Raw genomic sequence first — 25,054 nt, forward strand, 5'->3', positions numbered from 1 at the left:
TGGCCCTAGAGCACAGCCCCTAACTCCAGCCAGGCACTCACAGGGACCACTGCAGCCACGAGTCAGCAGTGCACCCCCAACCCCCAGCAGACTGGCGAGCTGCATGCCCATGCCCCAACCCCATGGGAAAATGCTTTCCTGTCTATAAGACAGCCAGGCCCCATGGTGGGCCTGACGTCCTGACTGTTGCAGGTAGGACTGGAGGAAAGGCGAGGACCCCAGAACCCTCCCAGGTTTACCGTGGAGCTGTTTCTTTCTTCTCGCCCCCTGCTTCCCGCATGGCGGGTAGAACAGACTGCCCTGGAGGAGCAGGGCTTCCTTGTGCACAGTGCTGCAGGCAGCCGCACCTCCCCTCGTGGTCAGACCAAGATTGCTATAGTGTTCCCGCTGCACCTTCCTGAGCTCTGTCCCCTGTCTGTGTCCGGAGGCTGTTCCTTCCTGCTCTGCCCATCTCCTGGCTCCCCTCTGCCCTTCCTCCCGCAGAGGATGATGGGTGCGGTGGCAGCCGCCCTCTGAGGTTCCTGATTTTCCCTCCTTTCACTTACAAACTTCTCAGATCGCCATCTCTGCTGGAACGCCGCTCTCCGGGGTGCTGTTGTTTTGCAGCCTTGGTTCTTAGTTAATTTTTTGCTTAAAAAAATTTTTTTAAACTTCATTTTGAAATGATCTCATTATTTAGTTATTTATTTTTATTTTTTGAGAAGGAGTCTCACACTGTTGACTGGCCCAGAGTGCAGTGGCGCCATCTCGGTTCACTGCAACCTCCGCCTCCCGGGTTCAAGCGATTCTCGTGCCTCAGCCTCCCAAGTAGCTGGGATTACAGGCATGTACCACCACGCCCGGCTAATTTTTTATATTTTTAGTAGAGACGGGGTTTCTCCATGTTGGCCAGGCTGGTCTTGAACTCCTGACCCCATGATCTGCCCGCCTCTGCCTCCCGAAGTGCTGGGATTAGAGGAGTGAGCCACCATGCCCGGCAACCTCATTCTTACAAAACGTTGAAGAGTTAGTGTAAAGAATTGCTATGTATCCTTCACCCATCCTCCCCATTCTTTCATAACCCCAGGACAATTATGAAAACCAGGAAAATAACATGGACATAATACTAATACCAAACCAGAGGCCTTATTTACCAATCTTGTCAGTTTTCCCACAAGTGGCCTTGTTCTGGTCCAGGATTGCACACTGTCACGTCTGTGTGGCATGCCTGTGGCAGTTCCTCATTTCATCCTTCATCCTTGCTGAGCTTGACACTATTGAATCCTGGTCGGAGCTTTGGTAACCTCTCCTTCAGTTTGGGTTTGTCTTACGTGATTGCGTGGAGCGACGCCACGCCCTGCTTGATGTGCCTTAGCGGGGAAGGCGTGAGATGTTGAGGCTTTGGTCTCTTGGGCAAGGTGTCTGCTGGGTTTCCCACTGTAAACCTAGGAGTTACGCTTTCCGTTAATAACTATCTCGTGGGAACGCACTTTGACACTATGTAAATATCCCATTTCTCTTCCTACTTTTCCCGGTCATTTCAGCATCTGTCCTACTCCATTTCTTGTTGCCATAAAGGAATACCTGAGGCTAGGTGGTAAAGAGAAGAGATTTAGCCAGGTGCGGTGGCTCACGCCTGTAATCCCAGCAGTTTGAGAGGCCGAGGTGGGCGGATCACCTGAGATCAGGAGTTTGAGACCAGCCTGACCAACATGGTGAAACCCTGTCTCCACCAAAAATACAAAAAAAAATTAGCCGGGCGTGGTGGCACATGCCTGTAATCCCAGCTACTCAGAAGGCTGAGGCGGGAGAATCGCTTGAACCTGGGAGGCAGAGGTTGCAGCGAGCCGACATCGCGCCGTTGCACTCCAGCCTGGGCAACAAGAATGAAACTCTTTCTCAAAAAAAAAAAAAAAAACCGAGGTTTATTTGGCTCATGATTCTGCTGGCTGGAAGACTGGACACCTGGTGAGGCCTTCAGGCGGATTCCACTCCTGGTGGAAGGCAAAGGGCAACCAGTGTAGAGATCCCATGGGGAGAGAGGAGGCGAGCGAGGTGGGGGTGCCGGGCTCCTTTTAACAGTAGCTTCCACGGGAGTTCAGAGAGCAAGAACTCACTCATCCCCCGTCCCCAGTACGGTACAGGCCATTCATGAGGGTTCTGCCCCGTGACCCATTTGACTACCACCAGGCCCCACCGCCAACACTGGAAATCAGATTTCAGCATGAGGTTTGGAAGCGCCAAATACCCAAACTATAGCAGCAAACATCGGATAAGTCTTGCCTGAAAAAATAATTACATGAGAGTTGCCAAATACATGGTTACCTGTTTCTATCCGCCCTTCTCTACAAATTACCTGGAATTCCACTATTAAGAAGAGCTTTCCCTTCTCCCCCATGTGCTTGTTAGGGTAATTATTATATCATTGTGGACTCACGCAAACAAATGTTATTTATTTTGATGCTTCAGTTTTTTCAGATGCGGCCTGGGAGAATTCTCCCTGGATGAATTGTGTCTTCTCTATTGATTCAGTCATTTATTCATATGAGTATGGACCCACAGATTAAATTATTTATTTTCTACTCCAGGCTATGCACCAGTGCTGGGTTTTGTTGTTTTGTGGCTCAAATCCATCCAGCTTTGGCCACTGGGAGCTCTTTAGGTTGGCTCTTCTGCCCTTTGACACGCCCCCAGCATTGGGTGAATTTTGAGGACTTTCTTGTTTTTTGGCACCAAGAGATGCCGCAGGCACACATAGTCCATTTCCCGCCCACTCCCTCGAATCAGCCATTTCTCCAAGGAGCCCTGGTTTCCCTTCTTACAGAATGGTTTTGGGAACCAAGACCTGGGTCCTGGATGGGCCCGTTGCTTCTGGGGTGTCGTTGCTCCCGGGGCCCTCTCAGTGGTCAGTGCGTGGAGATTCGTGTCCGCGTGCTGATGCTATGTGCACATATCATCCAAAAGGCCTTCTCTGCCTCTGCATCTGTTTCTGTGTTAAGCTGAACATGAGTTCACGCCACTGTCTGCGGCTCTGAGTGAGGACCACAAGTTCCTTCTCGCACTTGCACCCTGTGCGTGTTCCCAGTCTCGGCTTCCGTGGACAGCAGTTTCGGAGTAGTGAGCCCGTACCTCTGAGAAGCATCTTGAGCCACTAGAGCGCAGGCCTTGAGACCAGTTCTTTGTGTCTTCAGGCATCCAGATTGCAGTCAGATTCCATTTCCAGGGTGATAGAGGTCAGCTCCTTCCCCCACTTCAGTGAGGTTGTGAGGTGGGTGCTCCTGCAGTCTTTCCACACCGCGCCCCACCTGGGCAAGTGTCCACACTGTGGAACGCCAGCTCCTGCAGGCCAGAAGAGGGCCCGCGCCCTAGGGAATGTTTACAACATACGGGCATCCGACCGTGCCGGCCCTCTCAACTGGCAATTGCTGCCTCCTTCCATGAGCTGCTTGTCCTGCCTCCGTTTGGGCTTCTGTCTCCAGAACCTGTCCCCTCAGGCTCCTCCTGACCCTTGCTCCTGGCTCTTCTCCCTCCCAGTGCAGATGCTCCCCACATCTCCGGCTTCTCCCTTGGTGCCCTGACTGTCCCCCATCATTCCAGGGAGGTTTCACTGTTCCTAAGTCAGCGGAAGCGCAGGGTCAGGCCCTACGGGCCACGTCCAGTGGCTCCAAGATGCCATCAGGGACCCAGCCTCCCCCAGGTTTTTGCCCAGTCATTCTTGGGTGACTCCAACGCTCAGGCTCCTTAACTAATGGTTTCAAGACAGCTCCACTGCCTCCGTCACCTCATCCAGGTTCCAGGAGAGTGGACAGGGCAAAAGGCAGCGGAAGCGCAAGGCTGCTGAGCCCCTGCTCCCCACGCTCCTTCAGAAACTGTCCCCAGCCTTCACCACCGCCATGCGTCCTTCTGTCTGTTGGCTCTGCCGCCTGGTTGGCTGTGGCTTCCAGGGGGGCTGAAGATGGATTCATGGTGGACATAGCACCTCCCTCGTGGAACTGCTTGGGGGTAAACCACGAGTAGTCCCTGGAACTCCAGCTTCGAGCCCTGTCTTTACGAGCCACCCCGTCTAGACTTTCTGAGTGGCTTGACTCCCCCACTGAAAATTCCCTGAGCCCACCCCCTTGGGGGCTCAGCTTTATTGCCGCCTCCATCCTCTCCTCAGACTCTAGGCTGTTGGTCCTAGGTGACTCGCCCCTCCCCACTGCATTCTGCCTGCCCCCATGTCCTCCCTCATCCCGGTCCTGGTCATCCCACAGGGGAGCAGCCATGTGTTGCCTGCCACTCCCTCCCATCCCTGTCCTCCTGCCTGCCACCTGAACCAGGCCCTGCCTCGCCCCTCACTGTCCTCGTTCTCTCTCACAGTCAGGAACTTTCCATGGCTGGAGGGTGGCAGAAAGACCGTTTGGTGTCTCCCATACCCCCAGGTCTCCACAACACTGTTGATAGCCTGGCTCTGGGCATGAAGCCTGTGTTCTGCAGCTGCGTTTTCCTGGCAGCAGGTGCAGGCTCCCCAGCCCTGGCAGTGTTGTTTCTGTCCCCCATCACATCTCTGTGTCCCTACTTCTCACTCTAAAAGCCCTTGTCCTCTTTTCCCAGTGGCCTCCCTTGTGCCCTCCGAGGCAGAGCCCTTTACGTCCTCGCCAGTCTCCTTCCCTCCCTCCCTCCACCGCCCTAAACACAGTTTCTCTGCCCACTCTGGGGGCCATGACCATGTTGGCCTCGCCCCTGGCAGCCAGTGGCTGTGGGTTTGCACAGTGAGCCGTTGGTGAGAGGCCAGCACTTGACTCTCATTTCCTTGCCCATCAGAACGCTGTCCAACTGGGCGTACGAGTTTGACAAGTGGGCCCCCTCCGTGGTGAAGGTGTCCTACAAGGTAGGTCACGGCTGCTGAGGTTTCCGCTCTTGCTACGGAGGTGCAGGCAGTGAGCGGGCGGGACATCCACACACATCTCTGCACGGTGAACCTGGGGAGAATGCTGGGTCTCCAGTCACACGGAGTCTCCAGGACAGCCTGGAACTCCAGTCACATGGGTCCTGGAGTTTGGACTGGGCAGGGACAGAGCAGATTAGCTCACTGGGGAGGAGGCAGGAGTGAGCATGGTGGTCAGCACTCAGAGGCCAGCTCAGGAGCCTGAGATGGGGACCCAGCCACCAGGAATGGGCAGATGGCGGTGCAGGCTGCACGATTCCCTCAGGCCCTGGCTGCCGCTGGCCCACATTGCTTCCCCTTCCCTCTGCAGCACATGTTCTGCATGGTGAGGTCTGGGGATGGGCCATGACCCTGCCAGCCCCTTTCCCCACTCCCCTCTGTGAGGACAAGCCCTCCCACCGTGTCACTGGGCAGCTGCAGGGGGTGCCTGTGCCCCTCCTGCCACCCAGCCCCAAAAGTTGAGCTGCGTATCCTGCTTCCCTTGCAGGGATCCCCAGCAGCAAGACGGGCCTTTGTCCCCCAGCTCCGGAGTGGGAAGTTCAACGTCTTGCTGACGACATACGAGTACATCATCAAAGACAAGCACATCCTCGCCAAGGTAGCGTGTCCCCGTGGGAAACGCCAGGCCACGGGCTGAGTGCTTTGGGGCTGCTGATGCCTGACCACGATGCTAACACATGGGTCACACTGCCTGTCCCCTCCAAAGCCCCCGCAAGTAACTTCCCGGAGTCCCACCTGCATGTGGGTGAAGACAGCTGCCCTGTGTAGGGGGAAGGCCCAGGTGGGGGCGTCCTCAGGTTTACCTCCCCAACTGTCTCCAGGCAGGCCCTGAGTCAGGCCAAGAAGCTAGGGCCATCTACACAGCATGAGCTCTGCCTCCTCTCGGGCCTTTTGCCCAGAGAGCCGCAGCACCAAGTCGTCTCCTGACCCGCCTACAGGGTCCCCATGGGGCCTTAGCCAGACCAGTCTTGTCCTCCTGTCTCTCATTGCTTTGGCCATCCCTCCCTGGGGCCCTGGCTTCTCACCCAGGCCATGGGCTGAGATTCAGCGTGTGGGGGAGAGCTTGAGGGCCAAAAACCATGACTGCCTGCTGGCCTTGGGCAGCTGGTTTGGGCTGTTCTGTGAGGGTCCTACTGGCTTGGAAGCCTCTTCTGGGATGAAACTGAAAGCAGTCCCAGCATGGCCATCGGTGATGAAAATATGGCCCAGATGGAAAACAGACATAGTCCTCTGCCTCCAAAAACTCATGTTCCTCATTCCAGGAGGGGTTGCAGGTAAAGATGTACCTGGTCTCACTCCTAAACATCCAGCTGAGTGAGTGTTGAGCAGTAGAGTTTTTTGCGTTTTGGTTTTTTTTCTTTTTTTGAGACCAAGTCTTGCTTTGTTGCCCATGCTGGAGTGCAGTGATGTGATCACGGCTCACTGCAGGCCTGACCTCCTGGCCTCAAGCGATCCTCCCACCTCACCCTCCTGAGTAGCTGGGACTACAGGTGTGTGCCACCAAGCCCAGCTAATTTTTTTAAATTTATTTTTTATGGAGATGGGGTCTTGCTGTTCTGTTGATCTCAAACTCCTGGCCTCAAGGAATCCTCTCACCTTGGCCTCACAAAGCACTGGGTGACTGTGGCTGGCCTAACAGTAGAGTTCTTGACCCAGGGATGGGGGGATGGAGGAGCTGTTTATGGGTTGCCCCGCCTCTCAGTGTATGGCTGGAGTGACGATACCGGGGCTGTGGACTGGGTGCTTGCTTGCTTGCTTTTTTTTTTTTTTGAGACAGAGTCTCACGGCTGTCACCCAGGCTGGAGTGCAGTGGAGCGATCTCAGCTCACTGCAACAACCTCTGCCTCTTGGGTTCAAGTGATTCTCCTGCCTCAGCCTTCTGAGGACTGGGTGTTTTATCCCTGAGCCAACACGGGAGGAAACTGAGGCCTGGGGAGTTGGGTATCCTGCATGCAGGGTCTTGCCTCAGGTCTGTGCTTCACCCCTGCTGATCCCGGCTCACCCCTGCTGACTCTACAAAGCCAGGTCGTGTGCAGGCCCAGGAACCAGGCTCCGAAACCCCATGCTCCCCTGCCAGTGACTCGGGTGATGTAATCACCCCGCAGTGGGAGTGCTCTTTGAGTGCGGCCACTGCGCTCCCTCCCGACCCGCATGGCCCTGTATGTAGTGGCGCGGCCCCTACCCCATGGGGCACATGTTCTGAATCACAGGCTGCTCATTAAAAATGTACCCATCACCAACCCAGTTCCCCTGAGACCCTCCACACCAGTGGGACAGACTCCCCAGTCAGCAAGATGTATCTTCTGTCAGAATGTGCTGGGCATTTTTCTGTGCTGTAGATTGATATGTGTGATGTTGCGGGGACGCCAGATTACTTTTTTGCAGTTCACTTTGTTCACCTGACAATAGTCCTGGGGTCACGGGCCTGTCTCTACCTGAGGCTTGCGAGAGGCTACCTTGTGTGGCTCCAACTCGGTGAGTCGGCCCCGGGGCAGGACGTCAGGACTGTGCTCTCCACCCAGCTGCGCTCTTCCACCTGGAGCCTTCCTGGTTCCTGGGCACAGAGTGGGAGATTCTCCCCCTGTGTTGGGCCACCTGCTGCCCCCGCCCGATTGCCCACTGTGCGCCCGCAGATCCGTTGGAAGTACATGATTGTGGACGAAGGTCACCGCATGAAGAACCACCACTGCAAGCTGACGCAGGTGCTCAACACACACTACGTGGCGCCCCGCCGCTTGCTGCTGACAGGCACACCACTGCAGAACAAGCTTCCCGAGCTCTGGGCGCTGCTCAACTTCCTGCTGCCCACCATCTTTAAGAGCTGCAGCACCTTCGAGCAGTGGTTCAACGCACCCTTCGCCATGACTGGGGAAAAGGTGGGTTTGTCCAGTTGTGCCCATGCCGATGGTTCCAGGTGCGGCTGGTTCTGCTGGCTGGAGCGTGTCGAGCGCCCGCTACAGCTGGCTAAGCCTGTGCTGGGTGCCTGGCGAGATTCTGCATCTGCATGGAGCAGGGGAGCCCTGGAACCCAAGGCTGGGGTAGCCATAAGGGCCCCAGGGGAGCAGGGCAGAGGTCATGATGGTGAATCTCGGAATGCTCGGGGCGTCTCTGACTATGCTCCAGGTGCAGAGGGAATGGTGAGGAAGATGGCCCTGAGGCAGCTGTGGGACCGCCGGCGTGTGGAGAGCACCGCTAGAGTCTGCAGCGTGCTGTAGGCCCTCAGAACTCAGATGCCCTCAGAACTCACCCTCAGGGCAGTGGGAAGGAAGCTTGGAAGATTCCAGTTAATGGGGCTGCATGGTCAGGTTTTGTCTTATGTTGTTTTCAAAAAGCGCAGTGGCCAGTGTGTCTCAGTGTCTGGGTGACAACATCAGCCAGGCTGTGGCATGGCGGCATCATCGTGGATGAGTAGCCCCACCCCAGCACTGGTCCCTGAGCCTAGAGCCCCCCTTCCTGTTGGAGGTTGAAAGTGTGGGACGGGCTGTGTTTCTTTCTGAGGGGTTTAAGTAGCCAGATGCTGAAGTGTGGGCAGAACTACAGAGGTTACCTCGAAGTGCCCTGCCCAGGATGGCTGAGCCCACCCCCTTCTTCCCACCTTAGACAGGTCCAGGGCAGCTGGGGCCTTCCTGGCCTCGTCTGTGAGTTCCCTGCCCTCGGCTGCTGGTCAAGGCCGTGACTCTTCTGACAGAGAAACTGAGGCATTCCCCAAAGCCTCATGATAAAGGGGTCCCCAGTTTTTAGATTCCCAGGCCCCCCCCACCAAGAGCCAGGATCTGATGCCGTAGTTTCGGCACTTTCTGAACCGAGCAAAAGCTCTGCCAAAGGATTGCTCGGGAAGCAGAAGAAGAAAAGTTCTGGCTTCATCTCATTTTCCTTTAACTTTTTAATTAAATCATTTTAAAAGTTCTTAGTAGAGGAGTAGGCGCCGTGGGAGATCAGGGTTTCTTTCACCTGGTTCCACCCAGGCTGAATGAGAGCCCCCGCTGAGAATCACCCTCCGTAAGCCCCACGTGGTCAGGCTGGCCCCTGCAGCGCTCCTGGCGTGAGCTTGGTGTGTGGTGGGTCTGTGGGCACTCCAGTTTGTGTTACTCGTGGAAAGGCAGCATGCCCGCTGCCGGGGGTCTTTCTGGTGAGGCACACGGAGCAGGGTGAGAAGCTTCCCAACTGGATGGGGTGGGCAGGTGGTCCACACAGAGGTTTGTGCTCTGGGTACTGCGGTTTCATGTCCCAGGAATTACACGGAGGGAACCAGATCCTCACAGTTTCCTAAAGAAGAGGGTGCCCTGCTGGGCCCCCAGAAAGCATAAAGCAGTCTGAAAAGCCACGTGCCAAGGGCAAGATCACCCCAGGGGACCCCATTCCCCCTGTCTCCACATCCGCACCTTGTAGTGAGACCTCCGTTGCCCTCCTTTGGAGGTAATGCTTGCTTCTCGTGTCTTGGGGGGTTCCAGGTGGACCTGAATGAGGAGGAAACCATTCTCATCATCCGGCGTCTCCACAAAGTGCTGCGGCCCTTCTTGCTCCGACGACTCAAGAAGGAAGTCGAGGCCCAGTTGCCCGAAAAGGTGACGGAGTTTTGAGGGGAGCCGCTGGTGAAGCAGCCTCATGTGGGGGCTTTCCCCAGGGCTGGGCGTGCTCAGGGTCTCTCCCCAAAGTCCCGGGCCTGCCCTGGTCAATCCAGCTTGGGGGCGGCGATGATGCCACTGGGTCTGTAACGCTCTGTGCTGCTGTTCTGCCGTAGGGATTAAAAAGCACTCATAGACTCACATAGTTCACAATAGGTGAGAGCACAAAATCCCACTTCCTGTCGGGGGCCAGGTGCCTGTGCGGGCTCTCCTGGCCACCTCAGGAGGGGCCGTGGGCTTGGGGTTGCCCCCTGGCCCCCCATCATGGCTCTGGGTTTTCAAGGCCTGTGGCAGCCACACCCCCGGACCCAGTTCCCACAGCAAGACCCGCAAACTCGGGGTCCCCAGCCACAGTTGCCCCTCTTGCTCTTTGTTTCCTGGCTGGCTGTGGAGAGGCCCCCAGGAGATGGCTAAGGGGCCCTTTCTGGCCCAGTATCCCCCTGGTATCTCTGGCTGCTACTTCCTCTCATTGCCCAGGTCTCCCCTCTTCTCTCCAGCTGTGGGGGCTCCTCACCCACACCACAGTGTGCCCTGGTCAGAGCTCATGTGACAGGGCCGTCAGAGCTCATATGACAGTGCGGGGAGGTCAGAGCTGGGTTTGGGTGGTGGGAGTCGGGCCTCAAGCCACCTTGGGCCCTCGTGAGCTTCGTGTGCCCCCTGCAGGTGGAGTATGTCATCAAGTGCGACATGTCTGCACTGCAGCGAGTGCTCTACCGCCACATGCAGGCCAAGGGCGTGCTGCTGACTGACGGCTCCGAGAAGGACAAGAAGGTGGGCCCCGGAGTCCCCCAACTGCATTCCCCACCGGGTGTCAAAGGCAGGCAGCGTGGCAGGCGGGGCAGAGCACGCTCTGACCATTGGGTCATGATCTGGTCCTGATCCCCAGGGCGTCTGGCCAGCCCTGGTTGTGATGGCTGGTGGCTTGTGTCAGGACACACTGACTCAGTTGCCAGTGGCTTCCCCTTTGCTTATGAAACACTGGCTCCTTCTGCAATTGGCAGCCTGGGCCCAGCACTGACCCCAGCAGGGTTAGAGTGTCCTAGAATGCCCCCCTTCTCTCTGTTACTAAGTGAAAGGGAGGGAGCGGGCTGTCTCCTTCAGGGGCTGCTCTTGACAATCCAGTGCCCCAGGACCCACCTGCCTGGCTCTGCTCAGCAGGAGTGAAATTGTCCTCCCAGGGAATACACCAGACCCCTTGATTCTGCCTCCAAGGCCTTGACCTCGGCCTGGCCTCCCCCAGATGTTGTGTCTGTGCCCCTCCTCCCCTGAGCTGAACAGCAGTATGTTCCCTAGTCCATTCCCAGCCCAGAGCACGTACCCCCCGCCCCTGCCCCCACCTCCTTCCTCATCCTGGAGCCCAGGGAGCCTCCTGAGTCATGGCTCACCCAGCTGAAACCCTCTAGGGAATCCCACAGTAACAGTGCCCAGAACAAAGGTGGCATCACAAAGCGTCAGGGACTCTGCCTCGGCCCTTTGCCAGTCTTTTTTTTTTTTTTTTTTTTTTTTTTTTTTTGAGACAGAGTCTCGCTCTGCCCCCAGGCTGGAGTGCAGTGGCGCAATCTTGGCCCACTGCAAGCTCCGCCTCCCGGGTTCCCGCCATTCTCCTGCCTCAGCCTCCCGAGTAGCTGGGACTTCAGGCGCCCGCCACCTCGCCCGGCTAGTTTTTTTGTATTTTTAGTAGAGACGGGGTTTCACCGTGGTGGCCAGGATGGTTTTGATCTCCTGACCTCGTGATCCGCCCGTCTCGGCCTCCCAAAGTGCTGGGATTACAGGCTTGAGCCACCGCGCCCGGCTGCCAGTCTTGTTTCTGTCCCGTCGTGCTGGCCTTGTCCCTGCCATCTGCCCTCTGCTGTGCCAGGCAGTCATGTTTCCCAGGGCTTGTTGGGGGCCTCCAGGCCTCCAGCCTGCCATCTCCTCCCAATTGCTGTGCCTAAAGCCACTCCTCCCCACTAGAGCGTCCCCATGGCCCTTCTCCCGGCACCCACCCATCCACCAATCCCACCCCACCCCAGGAGGGCAAGACCCCATTTGGCACCCTCTCATCTGCCTCCCAGGGCAAAGGCGGCACCAAGACCCTGATGAACACCATCATGCAGCTGCGGAAGATCTGCAACCACCCCTACATGTTCCAGCACATCGAGGTGAGCCCGCCGCGGCCGGGACAGCTCAGGGCCTGCCGTCCACTGAGCTCCTAGGCAGAGCTGGCTTGCTTCTCCTCGACAACTCTTTAAAAATAGATTTGAATATTTTCATTAGGTAATGCCTGTACATCTGTTCCTTGTTTGATCTTCACTTCGCCAGTGCTTACGGAAAGAATCCCAGCAGTTAGGGCGCAACGTGCAATAGGAATACAGGGCCCTGAAAGCTTACCCTCAGAGAACAGGAGTATTTGGAGACGTCTCTGGGGGAACGTGTCCCCCCGCCAATGGGGCCCTGCTGCATCTCTTTGGCACGCTGACTTTTCTCACATTGTGGGGCGTCAAGAGTCATCACCCTCTTCAGTGAAGTGTGGGGGAGTCAGAACCCTTTTGGGTCATGGTGCCTTTGAGAATCTGGGTTCTTTTTAGAAGCATGCGTATGTTCGTGTTTCTTGATATAAAGTGTTGGGGTTATTGGAGACCCCCTGATGCCCACCAGGAGAGCCCCTGGGGCTGTCTCAGCACCCTGAGCGTGGCTGTGGCCCCACGACGTCCTTGTGCACTCGGTGTGAAGAGTGCTGTGTGGGATGTCCTTTCCTTCATTGGAGGAGTATGAGGGAAAAGATGTCAGTGGACTAAGAAAGATGGTTTTGGCATCTGTGTCTGGTCTCAGAGCTGCCGTGGGCCCGTGCCGAGCACACAGTGCAGAGGCTTTGTCCTCTGAGCACCAGAGGTGTGTGCGGACCGCAGGGGGGCCCGGTGGCCCGCACCTGCCTGTCACTGACGCCTCTCTCTTTGCCTTGCAGGAGTCCTTTTCCGAGCACTTGGGGTTCACCGGCGGCATTGTCCAAGGGTGAGAAGCTTCCCAACTGGATGGGGTGGGCAGGTGGTCCATGCAGAGGTTTTCTGTCATTTTGTTGCCTTTATTGCTGCTGTTATGTTTGTTCAATTTCAAAGGCAGAAAATTAGAAAATACAGAAAAATCCAAAACAAAGAATACAAATTTTTTTTTTTTTTTTGAGATGGAGTTTTGCTCTTGTTGCCCAGGCTAGAGTGCAGTGATGCAATCTTGGCTCACTACAACCTCTGCCTCCTGGGTTCAAACAATTCTCTTGCCTCAGCCTCCCGAGTAGCTGGGATTACCGGCGTCCGTCACTGCCCAGCTAATTTTTTGTATTTTTAGTAGAGACAGAGTTTTACCATGTTGACCAGGCTGATCTTGAACTCCTGACCTCAAGTGATCCACCCACCTTGGCCTCCCAAAGTGCCAGGATTATGGGTGTGAGCCACTGCACCGGGCCCCATAATACATATCTTTAGTGCTCAGAGAGCTGACCACTATTAACCCCAAGAGACAGGGTTCCTGAGGCAGGATTCCTGGCTTACAGATCCTGCTCTGCCGCCTCCAAGCTCTGTGACTCTAGACAGCTTTCTTAACCTCTCTGAGCCTAAACTCTGTTCACTAGTATAGAGTACTTTTTATACCATGTGGGTGTTTTCTATAGCACCCTTTGTAAGTGTGCAGCCCCGACTCCTTTACGCCCCTAATGGATGTGGATGTTGTGTCTAGATTTTCACCATTGCAAAGAACCTTGCTAAAAGCATTCTTCCAGCTAAAGCCTCCATTCAGTTCCCCTGGCGTGTTAAGCCATTTGCAAGACGAGAGACGCCTAATGAAAACATCATAAATTCATTTTGATGTGTTTTTTTGTACTGAGTTATGGAACAGCGTCTCATACACCTGGCTTCAAGGCCTGGAGGCCTGGCTTGGCCATGTGGTCAGCCATATCACATTGTGATACCCCTGCCAGCCTCTGTCCACATCTACCACACTCGGGGTGTTGGCTAAAGGGAACGTGAGAAGCCGAGGTGGCCCTTCCTTCTGGGTCTGGCAGACCATGGGTGTCTCCAGTGTGACATTTGCTCTTGGGGCTTCTTTATCAGGCAAGGGGACAAGGTCCAGCTTCCCGGAGCACCCCTGTTCCACCCCCATGTTGTCCCGGCCACGTGACCCACAGCACCTCCTTTCATCATCATGAGTGTCTGGGTTAGACGAGAAATACATGTGCCACCCTGGTGATGTGCCTTCCAGCGAGGGTGGCTGGGCTTATTTCAGTTGGGGGAAACGGCTTTGCGGAAGCTTTGGGTGATGTCTGCTTAGGACGCATGTCTGTGCCCTTGAACCCGGTGCCCGGCCTGGAGGTGAGCGATGCACCTCCTGCCTTACCTGCCTGCAGGCTTCCGGGTTTAACATCCTGCGCCTTCTCTCCTGTCTCCTCCACACTCCAGGCTGGACCTGTACCGAGCCTCGGGTAAATTCGAGCTTCTTGATAGAATTCTTCCCAAACTCCGAGCAACCAACCACAAAGTGCTGCTGTTCTGCCAAATGACCTCCCTCATGACCATCATGGAAGATTACTTTGCATATCGTGGCTTTAAATACCTCAGGCTTGATGGTGAGTTCATATGAGCCAGTGAGGTGTTTGTTACAGGGTTTTGTTGTTGCAGCTGCCACAGAAGCTTCTCACTGGCGTTCCCTCCCGTGGGGCAGGGAAAGGCCCAGGCGCTCTGGGTCCAGTGGCCAGAGTGGGCCTAGGCACAGGCTGAGCATCTTGGGCACTCAGCATTGGGATGGGCCCTGGATTGGATGCTGGGTGTCCTGACTCCTGGGCTGGCAGTCTTTCCACGGCAATGCTGGGTGCACTGGGGAAGGGGTGCCCTGTGCACCTTTAGCTGGAAGTGCCAGAATTCCATCCCATGTGGACACAGGTAAGAAAGCATCGATAGGCTTACCTAGCTCTAACCCCTGGAGGTTAAACATGCTTCAGGCACAGTTGGATCCAGGCATGCAGGGGATGTTGGAGAGACTTTTCTCCAGCTCTTGACTCTGCCTTCTTCCATCTTGGCTTCCCTTCTACCTGCTCAGTGTCCCCAACAAAAGCAGGTCCCAGGCTGGCTCTCATTTAGCTGCTGTGAGCCACATGCCCATTGCTGGGCCATTCGTAGCAGCCCAGTGGCTGCTGCCTTGCCACAGGTCAGGCCTGGAGCTGGAATCCAACTCTGTGACGAGCACAGAGGGAGGGAAGCAAGCACTTCCAGGCAGGAGCAGCAGCTGCCGGAGAGAGGCCTTCAGCCCAACCCCCTGCCCTGTGGTCCCTGGTGGGAAAGGTTGCCATGTGTGTTTTTGTGCCCACCTGCCCCAGCACACGGAAGCTCAGGGAGGAGAGGCTGTGAGACGGCGACAGGGCACGTGAGACATGTTGTCTGTCAGTCCCAGTGGGTCAGGGAGGCCCTGGAGTGAGTTCTCCGTGAGATTTACTAGAACGGGGCTTACGAGAAACAGGAGCATGAGCTGCTAGGACAGACACAGCTCAGCCAGTTCATTGTTCCCCACCTGGGCCGACCTGCCCAGGTGCCATCGGAATGTGCTCTCTGCATCCTTCCAGCCACAGGTCCTCCCCAGGGTTCTGTCCAGGATCACTCTACAGACACGAGTCTTGCAGGGGTCTCCCCAGCTTGCCTTCTTCTTAGGGGCTTCCCACTGCTTTGAGACTGAAAACCAAAACCCTTCAGGGTCCGCATGGCCGGGCCACCCCCCAGCCTTTGCTCTCCTTCGGTCTGTCCAGCGGCTTCTCCTGTCCTTGAGAGGGCCAAGGCTTCCTGAGGGCCGTCCTGTCTGTGTCGCGTCCCTGACTCCCCCAGGAGAGAGCCCAGTTCCCACCCATCCCAGTGCCTTTGTGGCTACTCCATAAGGACAAGGACTTTGGTCAGTTCAACTACAGATGTGTCCTCTGCATGTGATGTGGTCATAGCCACAGGGATAGAGAATCCATTGAGAGTGGAGGAAGGGTAGGAGCTCAGTGAAGTCTCCTGAGACTGCAACTCCCATGAGTGGGCTGGCATCTGGGAGCCGCGTAGCCCCTCACCTCAGCCCCTTCTCCAAGCTGGGGTACCAGGGTCACATCTGGAGCCTGAGAGAGGGCGGGACAGCAGGTGGATGGCCAGGCTACTATGGGCTTCCACACTGTGCCTGGGCACATGTAGGCTGGTGGCAGGAAATGGCTGGTTTTTATTTCATCACCAAAATGACTTCAGTGTTCCAAGGGCACCTCCGTCCGAACTCCCAGCAGCCCAGGGAGTGTAGATGTTGCCTTAATGCCCACAACGCTGAGGGCATCCTTGGTTGTCACCCAGGAGACCTGCACTGGCTCCTGGACTTGGGTTTTCTGGGGCATGGGGACACCGATCCTGCCAGAAAGGATACGAGCCCCTTTATAAGGTCCCCATGCTCTTACCTGTAGAGGATTATCTTTGTGAACCATAAAACCTTTTGAGACAGGGTTGAGGGCAGGTGCACCCACAGTCACTGTCCACCCACCCCCAGGTCCCTTGTGTTGCGAGCGGCAGTGTTGCTGGCATTGGCCGCTGTGTCTCCTGCTCCCCATGGAGTGGCACGGGGCAGAGTAGGGGAGAGAGTCCAGGGCTGTGGTGGTGGTGGCTGTGCTGACACTGTGGCCTACTGTGAGCTGGGTGCTGGGCTCTGCACTCCAGGCCCACCTCCTTTAGTTCTTCCAGCGGGACCTGTTTTTATCTCTGGGATGTGTGGAGAGGATTTCGTGGTGAAACACTGGAAATCCGGTTACTCGCCAGTGGCCCACAGGCCTGTGTGGAGAGTGCGGAGCCGGGGATCTGGGGATGCTGGCAGGCGCTGATCCTGCGCCTGCTCTCAGAAGCAGGGTTCCCACTCTACCCCTGAGGTCACCTCTCTGACCCTGTTCTCCTCTGTGCCCGTCAGGAACCACGAAGGCAGAGGACCGGGGCATGCTGCTGAAAACTTTCAACGAGCCCGGCTCCGAGTACTTCATCTTCCTGCTTAGCACCCGGGCCGGGGGACTCGGCCTGAACCTCCAGTCGGCGGACACTGTGATCATTTTCGACAGCGACTGGAATCCTCACCAGGTAAAAGCGGGCTGGGCCCCAGGTTGAGGAGAAGGAAGCGGTGCCTGCAAAACCTCAAGGGGACACTGGCCCTGGCTTGAGGGTCCTCCAGTCTCCTCCACATTGTCTTAGACCCCGGGAGCCAGGAGGATCTGCACCCATATCTCCACAGGTCATCAGGGAGAGAAGAGGAGGGGTCCTCCTATTTCCCAAAATACAAACAGCCTTTCCCTCTGATTGGGAAAGCAGTGTATAAGCCATCCGTTGGTTTGGTTTTTCTTAAATCCTGGAATGGCACCAATGAGGAGGAGGTGGAAAGTACCCTGATCAATCTGTGCCATTACCGTGGGGTGGCCCCTGCAGTGTGCCCTGTGAGCACGCACACCGGCACTTGTTCAGGCAAAATTGGGGTGAACTCCATGCCAGTTCGTTTACTTCCTCCTCTTGTTCCATAACTGTGTACCCCTCATGGGCCTCAGCATCGGCGGATACCAGGTCATGCTGTTACATAGCTACAAGAGATTGAAAATGCGTACAACTTTTCTCTGTTTTGTTATAAGACTAATAGGTTCTTGTTGTTTTTAATATGCAAACACCAGTGACATGGTCAGGAGTCCGTTTTCCCTTCCTCTCCAACCCTGCTCTGTTCTGAGCCTCTGCCAGCCCGTCTGCCTTCACACATGTGTGTGCTGAGATTAACACAGATGCAGCGTAGTCTAGCATGTGCCTCTTCCACCAAGCAGTGGGTGTCAACCACCGAATGCACATCAGAAGCCACCCGGCCGTCTAATTGGCCACCAGGCGTCCCGGCAGATGGCCGCCCCAGGACATCTGCTCTCAAACTCTGGTGGTTGGCAGGCGTCCGGCTTTTCTGTTGATCAGCCTGTTCACCAGCCCCGCAGGGTCCCTCTTTCTCTCGGAGTGCTTGTGCGAACACTGGTCTGCTCAGCCCTCAGACAGGGGGTTGCTCCACCCAGGCACTATCCTCTTCATGTTCTGGTTGCTTCTGCCAAAGTGGTTTCACTGCTACCCCTGGGGTGTGAACGTGCTCTGCCCTTCCCTGCAGCGTGAGGGCACCAGCATTCTCAGTGTGTAAATTGTCACCCGTCTGATGGGTGAATGCCCTGGTGGTCACTGGTGGCCCCTCTTACAAGCAGGCTGGGGTGTAGCTTCTGCCCAGACCCTGGTGACCAGCCAGTTTCCTGAGAGGTGGTTGGGTTGTGCCTCCCCGTTGGCAGGCCGGCAGCAGACGGAGGCTGCACCTCAGGGCCTGGGGTGCGTTGGGAAGGGCTGGCCCTGCCAGGAAGTATGCTGATAGGGCAGGAGGGCTGAGTGGCAGACACAAGGCACTCCTGGTCCCTACCAGTTGTGGCCTCTGCCACCCCATGGGTGCCAGTCTTTAGTTTCAGAGCATCACTGGTACTCAGCCTGGTCCCGCAGCTCCTGGGCCCACAGACAGGATTTCGGGGGAGCCTCCTTGTTCTGTGCTGGGGTGATGATAAAACTGACAACCCAGGCCAGGCACGGTGACTCACGCCAGTAATCCCAACATTTTGGGAGGCCGGGGTGGGCAGATCAGCTGAGGTCAGGAGTTCGAGACCAGCCTTGCTAACATGGTGAAACCCTGTCTCTACTAAAAATACAAAAATTAGCCAGGCATGGTGGTGCATGCCTGTAGCCCCAGCTACTCAGGAAGCTGAGGCAGAAAAATCGCTTGAACTTCGGGAGGCAGAGGTTGCAGTGAGCTAAGATCGCGCCACTGTACTCCAGCCTGGGCGACAGAGCGAGACTTTGTCTCAGAAAAGAAAAAAAAAAAGCCCAGGCACAGCACCTGCGTTGTCGGGAGCTGACTGCACCAGTCACTGGGCCACGCTCCTAGTGCTTATTCACTCATTCAAGCCACGCAGTTGCCACGGGATGGGCCCCGTGTCAGCTGAGGGAGTTTTAAGGCTCACAGAGGTGAGACCTGGTTCCAGTTCTGTGTGCATTTTGAGAGTGGCAGGGCCCACAGCCAAACCAAGCACTGCCACAACGTGACCGGGCTTTGGCCACATCCTGTAAATGGACTTGCTTAACTGTGCAAGTCCACGCTGTGGGGAGCCATGCCGCTGCCACAGGAGCTGCTTGGGAATATAACCCCCTGGGGGTTGGTGCTTTCTTCCCGAATATCTGTTGGGTCCCAGTAAGGTAGAAGGTGGCACTTCTGGAGGAACGTGATGAGAGCCCCCTTCCCCCCAGGGACACATGGGGCTCAGGCTCCACCAGCTCTGTCTTCGTGCAGCAGCAGATCAGGCTGGGCAGAATTGCCAGGCTGAGAGTGATACTCACACCACAGCTGTCCAGCTAGTATCGGAGGCCGCCTGCCCTTTTATGACCTCCTGGGCTCCTTTGGGATTGACTGGCACCTCTTCCCCCAGGACCTGCAGGCGCAGGACCGAGCCCACCGCATTGGGCAGCAGAACGAGGTGCGCGTGCTCCGCCTCTGCACAGTCAACAGCGTGGAGGAGAAGATCCTAGCCGCGGCCAAGTACAAGCTCAACGTGGACCAGAAGGTGATACAGGCCGGCATGTTCGACCAGAAGTCCTCCAGCCACGAGCGGCGTGCCTTCTTGCAGGCCATCCTGGAGCATGAGGAGCAGGATGAGGTGAGCCCAGCGCCGGCCCCGACCCCTCCCCAGCGTGAATGGTGGACGCATGAGCGGCTTTCATTTTTGTTTTTTTACCTTTTTTGCACTCTTATTTTTTTTTTTGCATCCCTTTGGAGTAAAGGGAGTGTGGGCTGAACGGAAAGAGGATGAGTACTTGCTTTTTCTTTGAAGTGGTTTTTTTTTCCTAAACTGCTGGTGAAAGACGCCGGATTGACAGCCCTGGAGACTGAAGTCCTCTATTTATCCACAGAGCAGACACTGCAGCACGGGCAGCGGCAGTGCCAGCTTCGCCCACACTGCCCCTCCGCCAGCGGGCGTCAACCCCGACTTGGAGGAGCCACCTCTAAAGGTGAGAGGGGTAGTTCAGTCTCCATGCCCATTCAATCCTCGGCTTCTCGGCTGAGACGGCCAGCAAGGGCCCTGGTCCCACGGAGCGTGCGTGTGCGTGTGCGTGTGTGTGCCTTTCGCTGCCGTGTGGGTCCCCATCCACCGCAGCCGTGCCGGGACCACCAGCTCATTCCCACGGACGCCGCCGCTCGTCTCTGAGCTCAGCCACCGCCCACCCCGGCCCCTCCACAGCGGCGCTGACAGTTTGCAATCTTGTAGGAGGAAGACGAGGTGCCCGACGACGAGACCGTCAACCAGATGATCGCCCGGCACGAGGAGGAGTTTGATCTGTTTATGGTAAGCACTGCGGGGTGGGCGGGATGGTTCAGGCATCCCACTCTGCCGCCACCAGGAGCAAAGCAAAGGTCCTAGTGCCCATGGTGGTGTCCCCAGCAGGTCAGGGAGCTGGGGACAGCTCACAGTGCAGCCCACTCATGCCTCCAGACTAGCCTGTCTTCCACCCCAGTCTCCTGAGCATGGCGTTGGAGGGCGAGATGCACACCCAGCCATTCTGTGTGTGACCCTGGACCTGCCCCACCAGCTGTGTTTTCTAACGGGCTCTTCAGGGCTTCATGCACTCCCTTTCAGAGGGAGTTCGCCGCATCCAAAGCCAAGGGACTGACCAGGCCTTCAGTCGCAGAGCCCCCTCGCCCCTGGGTGGGAAACAGGAAGTAAGCCACCCAAGCAGGGGCCTCTTGGCCCGCAGGCCGTATGCCTCCACCAGCGCTGTGCCGCGCAGCTGCCGCCCTTCTGCTGGGGTCTGCAGCCCTCTTGTGCAACCTTCCATCTTTTCAAGTTTCCTCTGCCTCCCGAGGCAGAGCCCCTAGTCAGGGTCGGACGTAGCCAGGCCGGGTCGGCCACCGAGCAATCAAGAGCTGCTGTTTAACTCTTGCAGCAGCATCTGTCCCCACGGACAGAGAAAGGCCCTTCTGAGCCTGGCGTTCTGGCTCTAGCGTGCCCCTAGTGCCCGCATGCTGATGCTTCTCCCTTTGCCTCCCTCCCCATTAGCGCATGGACCTGGACCGCAGGCGCGAGGAGGCCCGCAACCCCAAGCGGAAGCCGCGCCTCATGGAGGAGGACGAGCTCCCTTCGTGGATCATCAAGGATGATGCGGAGGTGGAGCGCCTGACCTGTGAGGAGGAGGAGGAGAAGATGTTTGGTCGCGGCTCCCGCCACCGCAAGGAGGTGGACTACAGCGACTCACTGACGGAGAAGCAGTGGCTCAAGGTACATGCCGGAGAGGCCCGGCAGGCCCTGCAGGCCAGCGCCAGGCAGGGCTGGGGAGACAGAGGGCCCACCGCCAGGACTCAGGCCTGGGTCCAAAACACTCCCCTTGGGCCACTCCTGGCCAGGCTCCGCGGACAGCCGAGAGCCTTTTGATGTGGGCCAGGGATGGTTAGGTCCTTCTGGCTCCGCCTCAGAATGCAAGGAGGACCCATGGTTTCTGAGCAGCTCAAAACCTGCTGCTGGGTATGGTTGGTCTTTCAAGTACAAGGGTTTACCTCCTCCCGAGGTTAAAAATCATGTCGCTGATCTCAGTGGAGTGCTGGCTTTCCTGGTACCTGCCAGGAGGGAGGCACAAGGGTGAATCATGGACTATTGAGGCACCCTGCAAAGCAGTGCACTGCCGGCTCCAGGAAGCCTCACTTTGGGCAAGTCCCCCCATGAGCTGGGGAGACTCAGTCATGGGAAGGGAGGAGCGGGCAAGCCCCTGAGGGCCTCTGAACCTGGCAAGTGCTGCACAGGGCTGGCAGCTGCTTGTGGAGCTGACGTGAGGGCCCTTTCTCAGCAGATGGCACCTGGCCCTACAATAGCAGCTACAGATGTCTGAGTCAGTCATGCGGTGCTCCTGGGATCTCTCCCTGACCCACCCTTCCCAGCCTAAGGCACACTGTGACAGGTGCCTGGCATTGACGTCCTCACTGGGGTTACGGTGACAAATCAAACCCCTTCCCATCTCAGGGGCTCTGAGTTATAGAGATGATGATTCAGACTCCATCTGTGAAGTTGTGTCATAAAAATGTCCTGAAGTAACAATTCCGAGAAGGCAGGTGGTGGCTTTTGGCTATGCCGTACAAAGTGCCATACCCAGGAATGAGCCATGTGGCCCAGCGCATGGAGCCAAGCAGCCCCAGGCCCCTCCTGGGACCTCAGCAGCCCAGACTCATGAGCTTGCCTGCCAAGCTGTGCACCAGAGGGCGCTGTTAAAACACACCAGGAGCCCAGGTGACAGGCCATCCTGTTCCCCAGCCAGCCTCCCGAGCAGAGCGCTCCAGGACCCAGAAGAGAAACCCTGAAAAGACGGAGTGTGAGCCCTGCCGCAGACCTGTGTGACAGCAGAGCTATTTGACTGCTGTATGAGTGTCACCGGCCCTGCATTTTTTTCTTTTTCAATAGAGACAAAGTCTTGCTATGTTGCCCAGGCTGGCCTCCAGTTCTTGGGGGGCTCAAGTGATCCTCACACCTCAGCCTCCTGAGTAGCTGGGACGACAGGTACACACCACCACGCCTGGCTAGTTTTAAATTTTTTGTAAAGTCAGGGTCTCACTCTGTCACCCAGGCTGGTCTCAAACTCCTGGGCTCAAGCAATCCACCCGCCTCGGCCTCCAGAGTAGCTGGGATTACAGGCATAAGCCACCGTGACCACCTCAGCCTTGCATATTTGAGGCAGTGAGTGCCTTTTAAATTTAAGATCAGTTCATATGCGGATGCTCTATGTACACATTTTTCTAGGTGTAATTTACATACCATACAATTCACCCTTTTAGGGTATATGACACAGTCGTCTTCAGTGTATCCAAGAGTTGTGCATCTATCACCACAGTCCGTTTTAGGACATTCTCATCACTCCCAAAAGAAGCCCTGCCCCGATTTGCCATTTCCTGTTAATTCATTGATTCTCCCCAGCCCCAGGCAACCACTGATATACTTTCTGTTCGTATAGTTTTGCCTGTTCTGGGTGTTTCCTGTCAGTGGAGTCCTACAGTGTAGGATGCTTTGGTGTCAGGCTTTTTTTCATGCAACTGAACGTATTTACGCATGATGCAGCAGGTGGTCATGCTTCATTCTTTGATGGTGAAATGATCCTGCCTCGTACAGATTTGTCACATTCTCTATTAAACCTTTTGAGGGACCCCCAGCCTGGTTTCCTTGGTGACTGTGCCAGTTCACAGTCCCACCAGCTGTGTATGAGGGTTCCTCTCTGAGCATCCTCAGCAACCCTTGCTGTTCCCTCGCCCGCTGATTCTAGCCAGCCCAGCAGGTAGGAAGTGCCATCTGAGTGTGGTTTGGATTTGCATTTCCCTGATGGCTAATGGTGTGGAGCATGTTTTCATGTGTTTATTGGCCCTTTGTGTATCCTCTGTAAAGTGATGTCTATTCACATCATCCTTTACCCAAATTTAAAATATATTTATCTTAATATTGAATTGTAAGTTATTTACAGGTACCTTATCAGATATCATTTGTAAATATTTTGTTCCATTCTACACAGTTTTTCACTTCCTCGATATCCGTTGAAGCACAGAAGTGTTTCATTGTACTTGCAGTTGGTTTTTCTTTTTCACCTGTGCCTTGGTGTTGTATCTAAGAAACCATTGCTGGCCGGGCGCGGTGGCTCAAGCCTGTAATCCCAGCACTTTGGGAGGCCGAGGCGGGCAGAGCATGAGGTCAGGAGATCGAGACCATCCTGGCGAACACGGTGAAACCCCGTCTCTACTAAAAATACCAAAAAATTAGCTGGGTGTGGTGGCGGGCGCCTGTAGTCCCAGCTACTCGGGAGGCTGAGGCAGGAGAATGGTGTGAACCCGGGAGGCGGAGCTTGCAGTGAGCTGAGATCCGGCCACTGCACTCCAGACTGGGCGACAGAGCGAGACTCCATCTAAAAAAAAAAGAAACCTTTGCCATATCCAAGGTCACAAAGACTTGCCCTTGTCTTTTATTCTAGGAGGGTTATAGTTTGAGCTCTTCCATGTAGACATGTAAGATCCATTTTGAGTTAAATTTTATACATGATGTGAGGTAGGGGTCCATCTTTATCCTTTTGTATGTGGAAATCCAGTTGTACCAGCAGCATTTGTTGAAGAGACTGTTTTTTCCCGTTGAGCCCATCTTATTACACATTATATTCAAATTCACAGTTGTGAAAAATATTATACAAAACACGCTCTCCCTGCTACTGGTGGCCTTGGAATTGGCACCACTCTTCTGGCAGACATTTGTTGCCAAGTGAACTCAAAGCCTTCAAAATGCTCCTATGGCCGCCATCGGAAATGGCCATGACTGTGGCAGCCTAAAGCAACAGAACTATTTTCTGTCCATTCTGGGTCAGAAGTCTGAATCCACGGTGTGGGCAGGGCTGTGTTCCTTTGAGGCCCTAGGGAAGGACCTTTCCTTGGCTTTTCCAGCTTCTGATGGTTCCAGAAGCCTCCTGGCTTGGGGCAGCATCACCCCATCTCTGCCTCTGTCTTCATGGGGACTTCTCTGTGTCCCCTTCTGTCTCTTTTAAGAACCTATTTTAAAACTTAATCCCAAAAGTAAAGACCTCATTTGTAAAAAAGGTCCCATTCTGAGGTTTTAGGCAGACACGAGTCTGGGGGCACCTGCTGCTCTGCCCTGGGTCTGCAGGGGTACTTCTCCCAGTGCCTCCTGCCTGCTGTGCCTGCCATGCTGCTACTTTGGCCCGGATGCCTTCCCTCCTTCCGGGCCCCTCAGGCTCTCAGCTTCTCATCTCCTTTAAGACACATCTGCTCCATCATTGTGGTGTCTCTCTCTTCCCTCTTTCCTGGCACCTGACATGTTTGTCACCGCACTTGTGGAATGTTGCCATCTGATCACCATCTCCCTTCCAAGGGTAGGGGAAAGGGCCCCGGCTGGTTCGAGTCACTGCTGTGTCCTCAGCGCCAGGCACAGTGCCCAGCTCACTGGCATAGCCTCAGCGTGAGAGGAACAGCCAGCTTTTGGGTCCAGGCCCTCCTTCCTTTTCCAATTGCGGGATTCCCTAGACATCTGGCTCCCTAGACTGCATATTTAACCATTGGGATAAGTTATTAGTTAGTACCATTGAATTAATACCTGAGGATTCTCTTAATATTGTTCATATTCTTGTTCTTCTCAGCAGTTTTACCATGAGGGAATCTGTCTTAAACAATGTCAGTTGTCAATACATTACTTAAAATAGCAACAACAATAAAAAGAAAAGGTGGTCAGACCTGGCAGCTCATGCCTGTAATCCCAGCACTTGGAGAAGCCAAAGCAGGAGGATCATTTCAGCTCAGGAGTTTGAGACCAGCCTGACCAAAATGGCAAGACCTTTGTCTCTATTTAAAAAAAAAAAAAGGCCGGGTGCGGTGGCTCAAGCCTGTAATCCCAGCACTTTGGGAGGCCGAGACGGGCGGATCACGAGGTCAGGAG

General features: G+C 55.7%; 1 protein-coding gene across 13 annotated transcripts in view; it reads left to right on the plus strand.

The window, feature by feature from the left end:
• Positions 1-25,054, plus strand: part of SMARCA4 (SWI/SNF related, matrix associated, actin dependent regulator of chromatin, subfamily a, member 4) — a 101,893-nt gene that overhangs the window by 54,900 nt on the left and 21,939 nt on the right. For 9 of the 13 annotated variants that reach the window (XM_030935339.1, XM_030935343.1, XM_030935345.1 and 6 more), the window contains exons 17-29: positions 4,783-4,849; positions 5,394-5,504; positions 7,540-7,782; positions 9,358-9,471; positions 10,195-10,302; positions 11,586-11,672; positions 12,476-12,522; positions 13,959-14,125; positions 16,465-16,628; positions 19,025-19,252; positions 19,506-19,604; positions 19,862-19,939; positions 20,651-20,869. In XM_030935339.1, coding sequence (XP_030791199.1) covers positions 4,783-4,849; positions 5,394-5,504; positions 7,540-7,782; positions 9,358-9,471; positions 10,195-10,302; positions 11,586-11,672; positions 12,476-12,522; positions 13,959-14,125; positions 16,465-16,628; positions 19,025-19,252; positions 19,506-19,604; positions 19,862-19,939; positions 20,651-20,869 — 1,732 coding nt within the window. The remainder of the gene's footprint in view (positions 1-4,782; positions 4,850-5,393; positions 5,505-7,539; positions 7,783-9,357; positions 9,472-10,194; positions 10,303-11,585; positions 11,673-12,475; positions 12,523-13,958; positions 14,126-16,464; positions 16,629-19,024; positions 19,253-19,505; positions 19,605-19,861; positions 19,940-20,650; positions 20,870-25,054) is intronic. The other 4 variants (XM_030935347.1, XM_030935349.1, XM_030935351.1 and 1 more) reach the window with 1 other exon arrangement.

This window comes from Rhinopithecus roxellana, chromosome 8, assembly GCF_007565055.1.
Source record: "Rhinopithecus roxellana isolate Shanxi Qingling chromosome 8, ASM756505v1, whole genome shotgun sequence".
Taxonomy (NCBI): Eukaryota; Metazoa; Chordata; class Mammalia; order Primates; family Cercopithecidae; genus Rhinopithecus; species Rhinopithecus roxellana.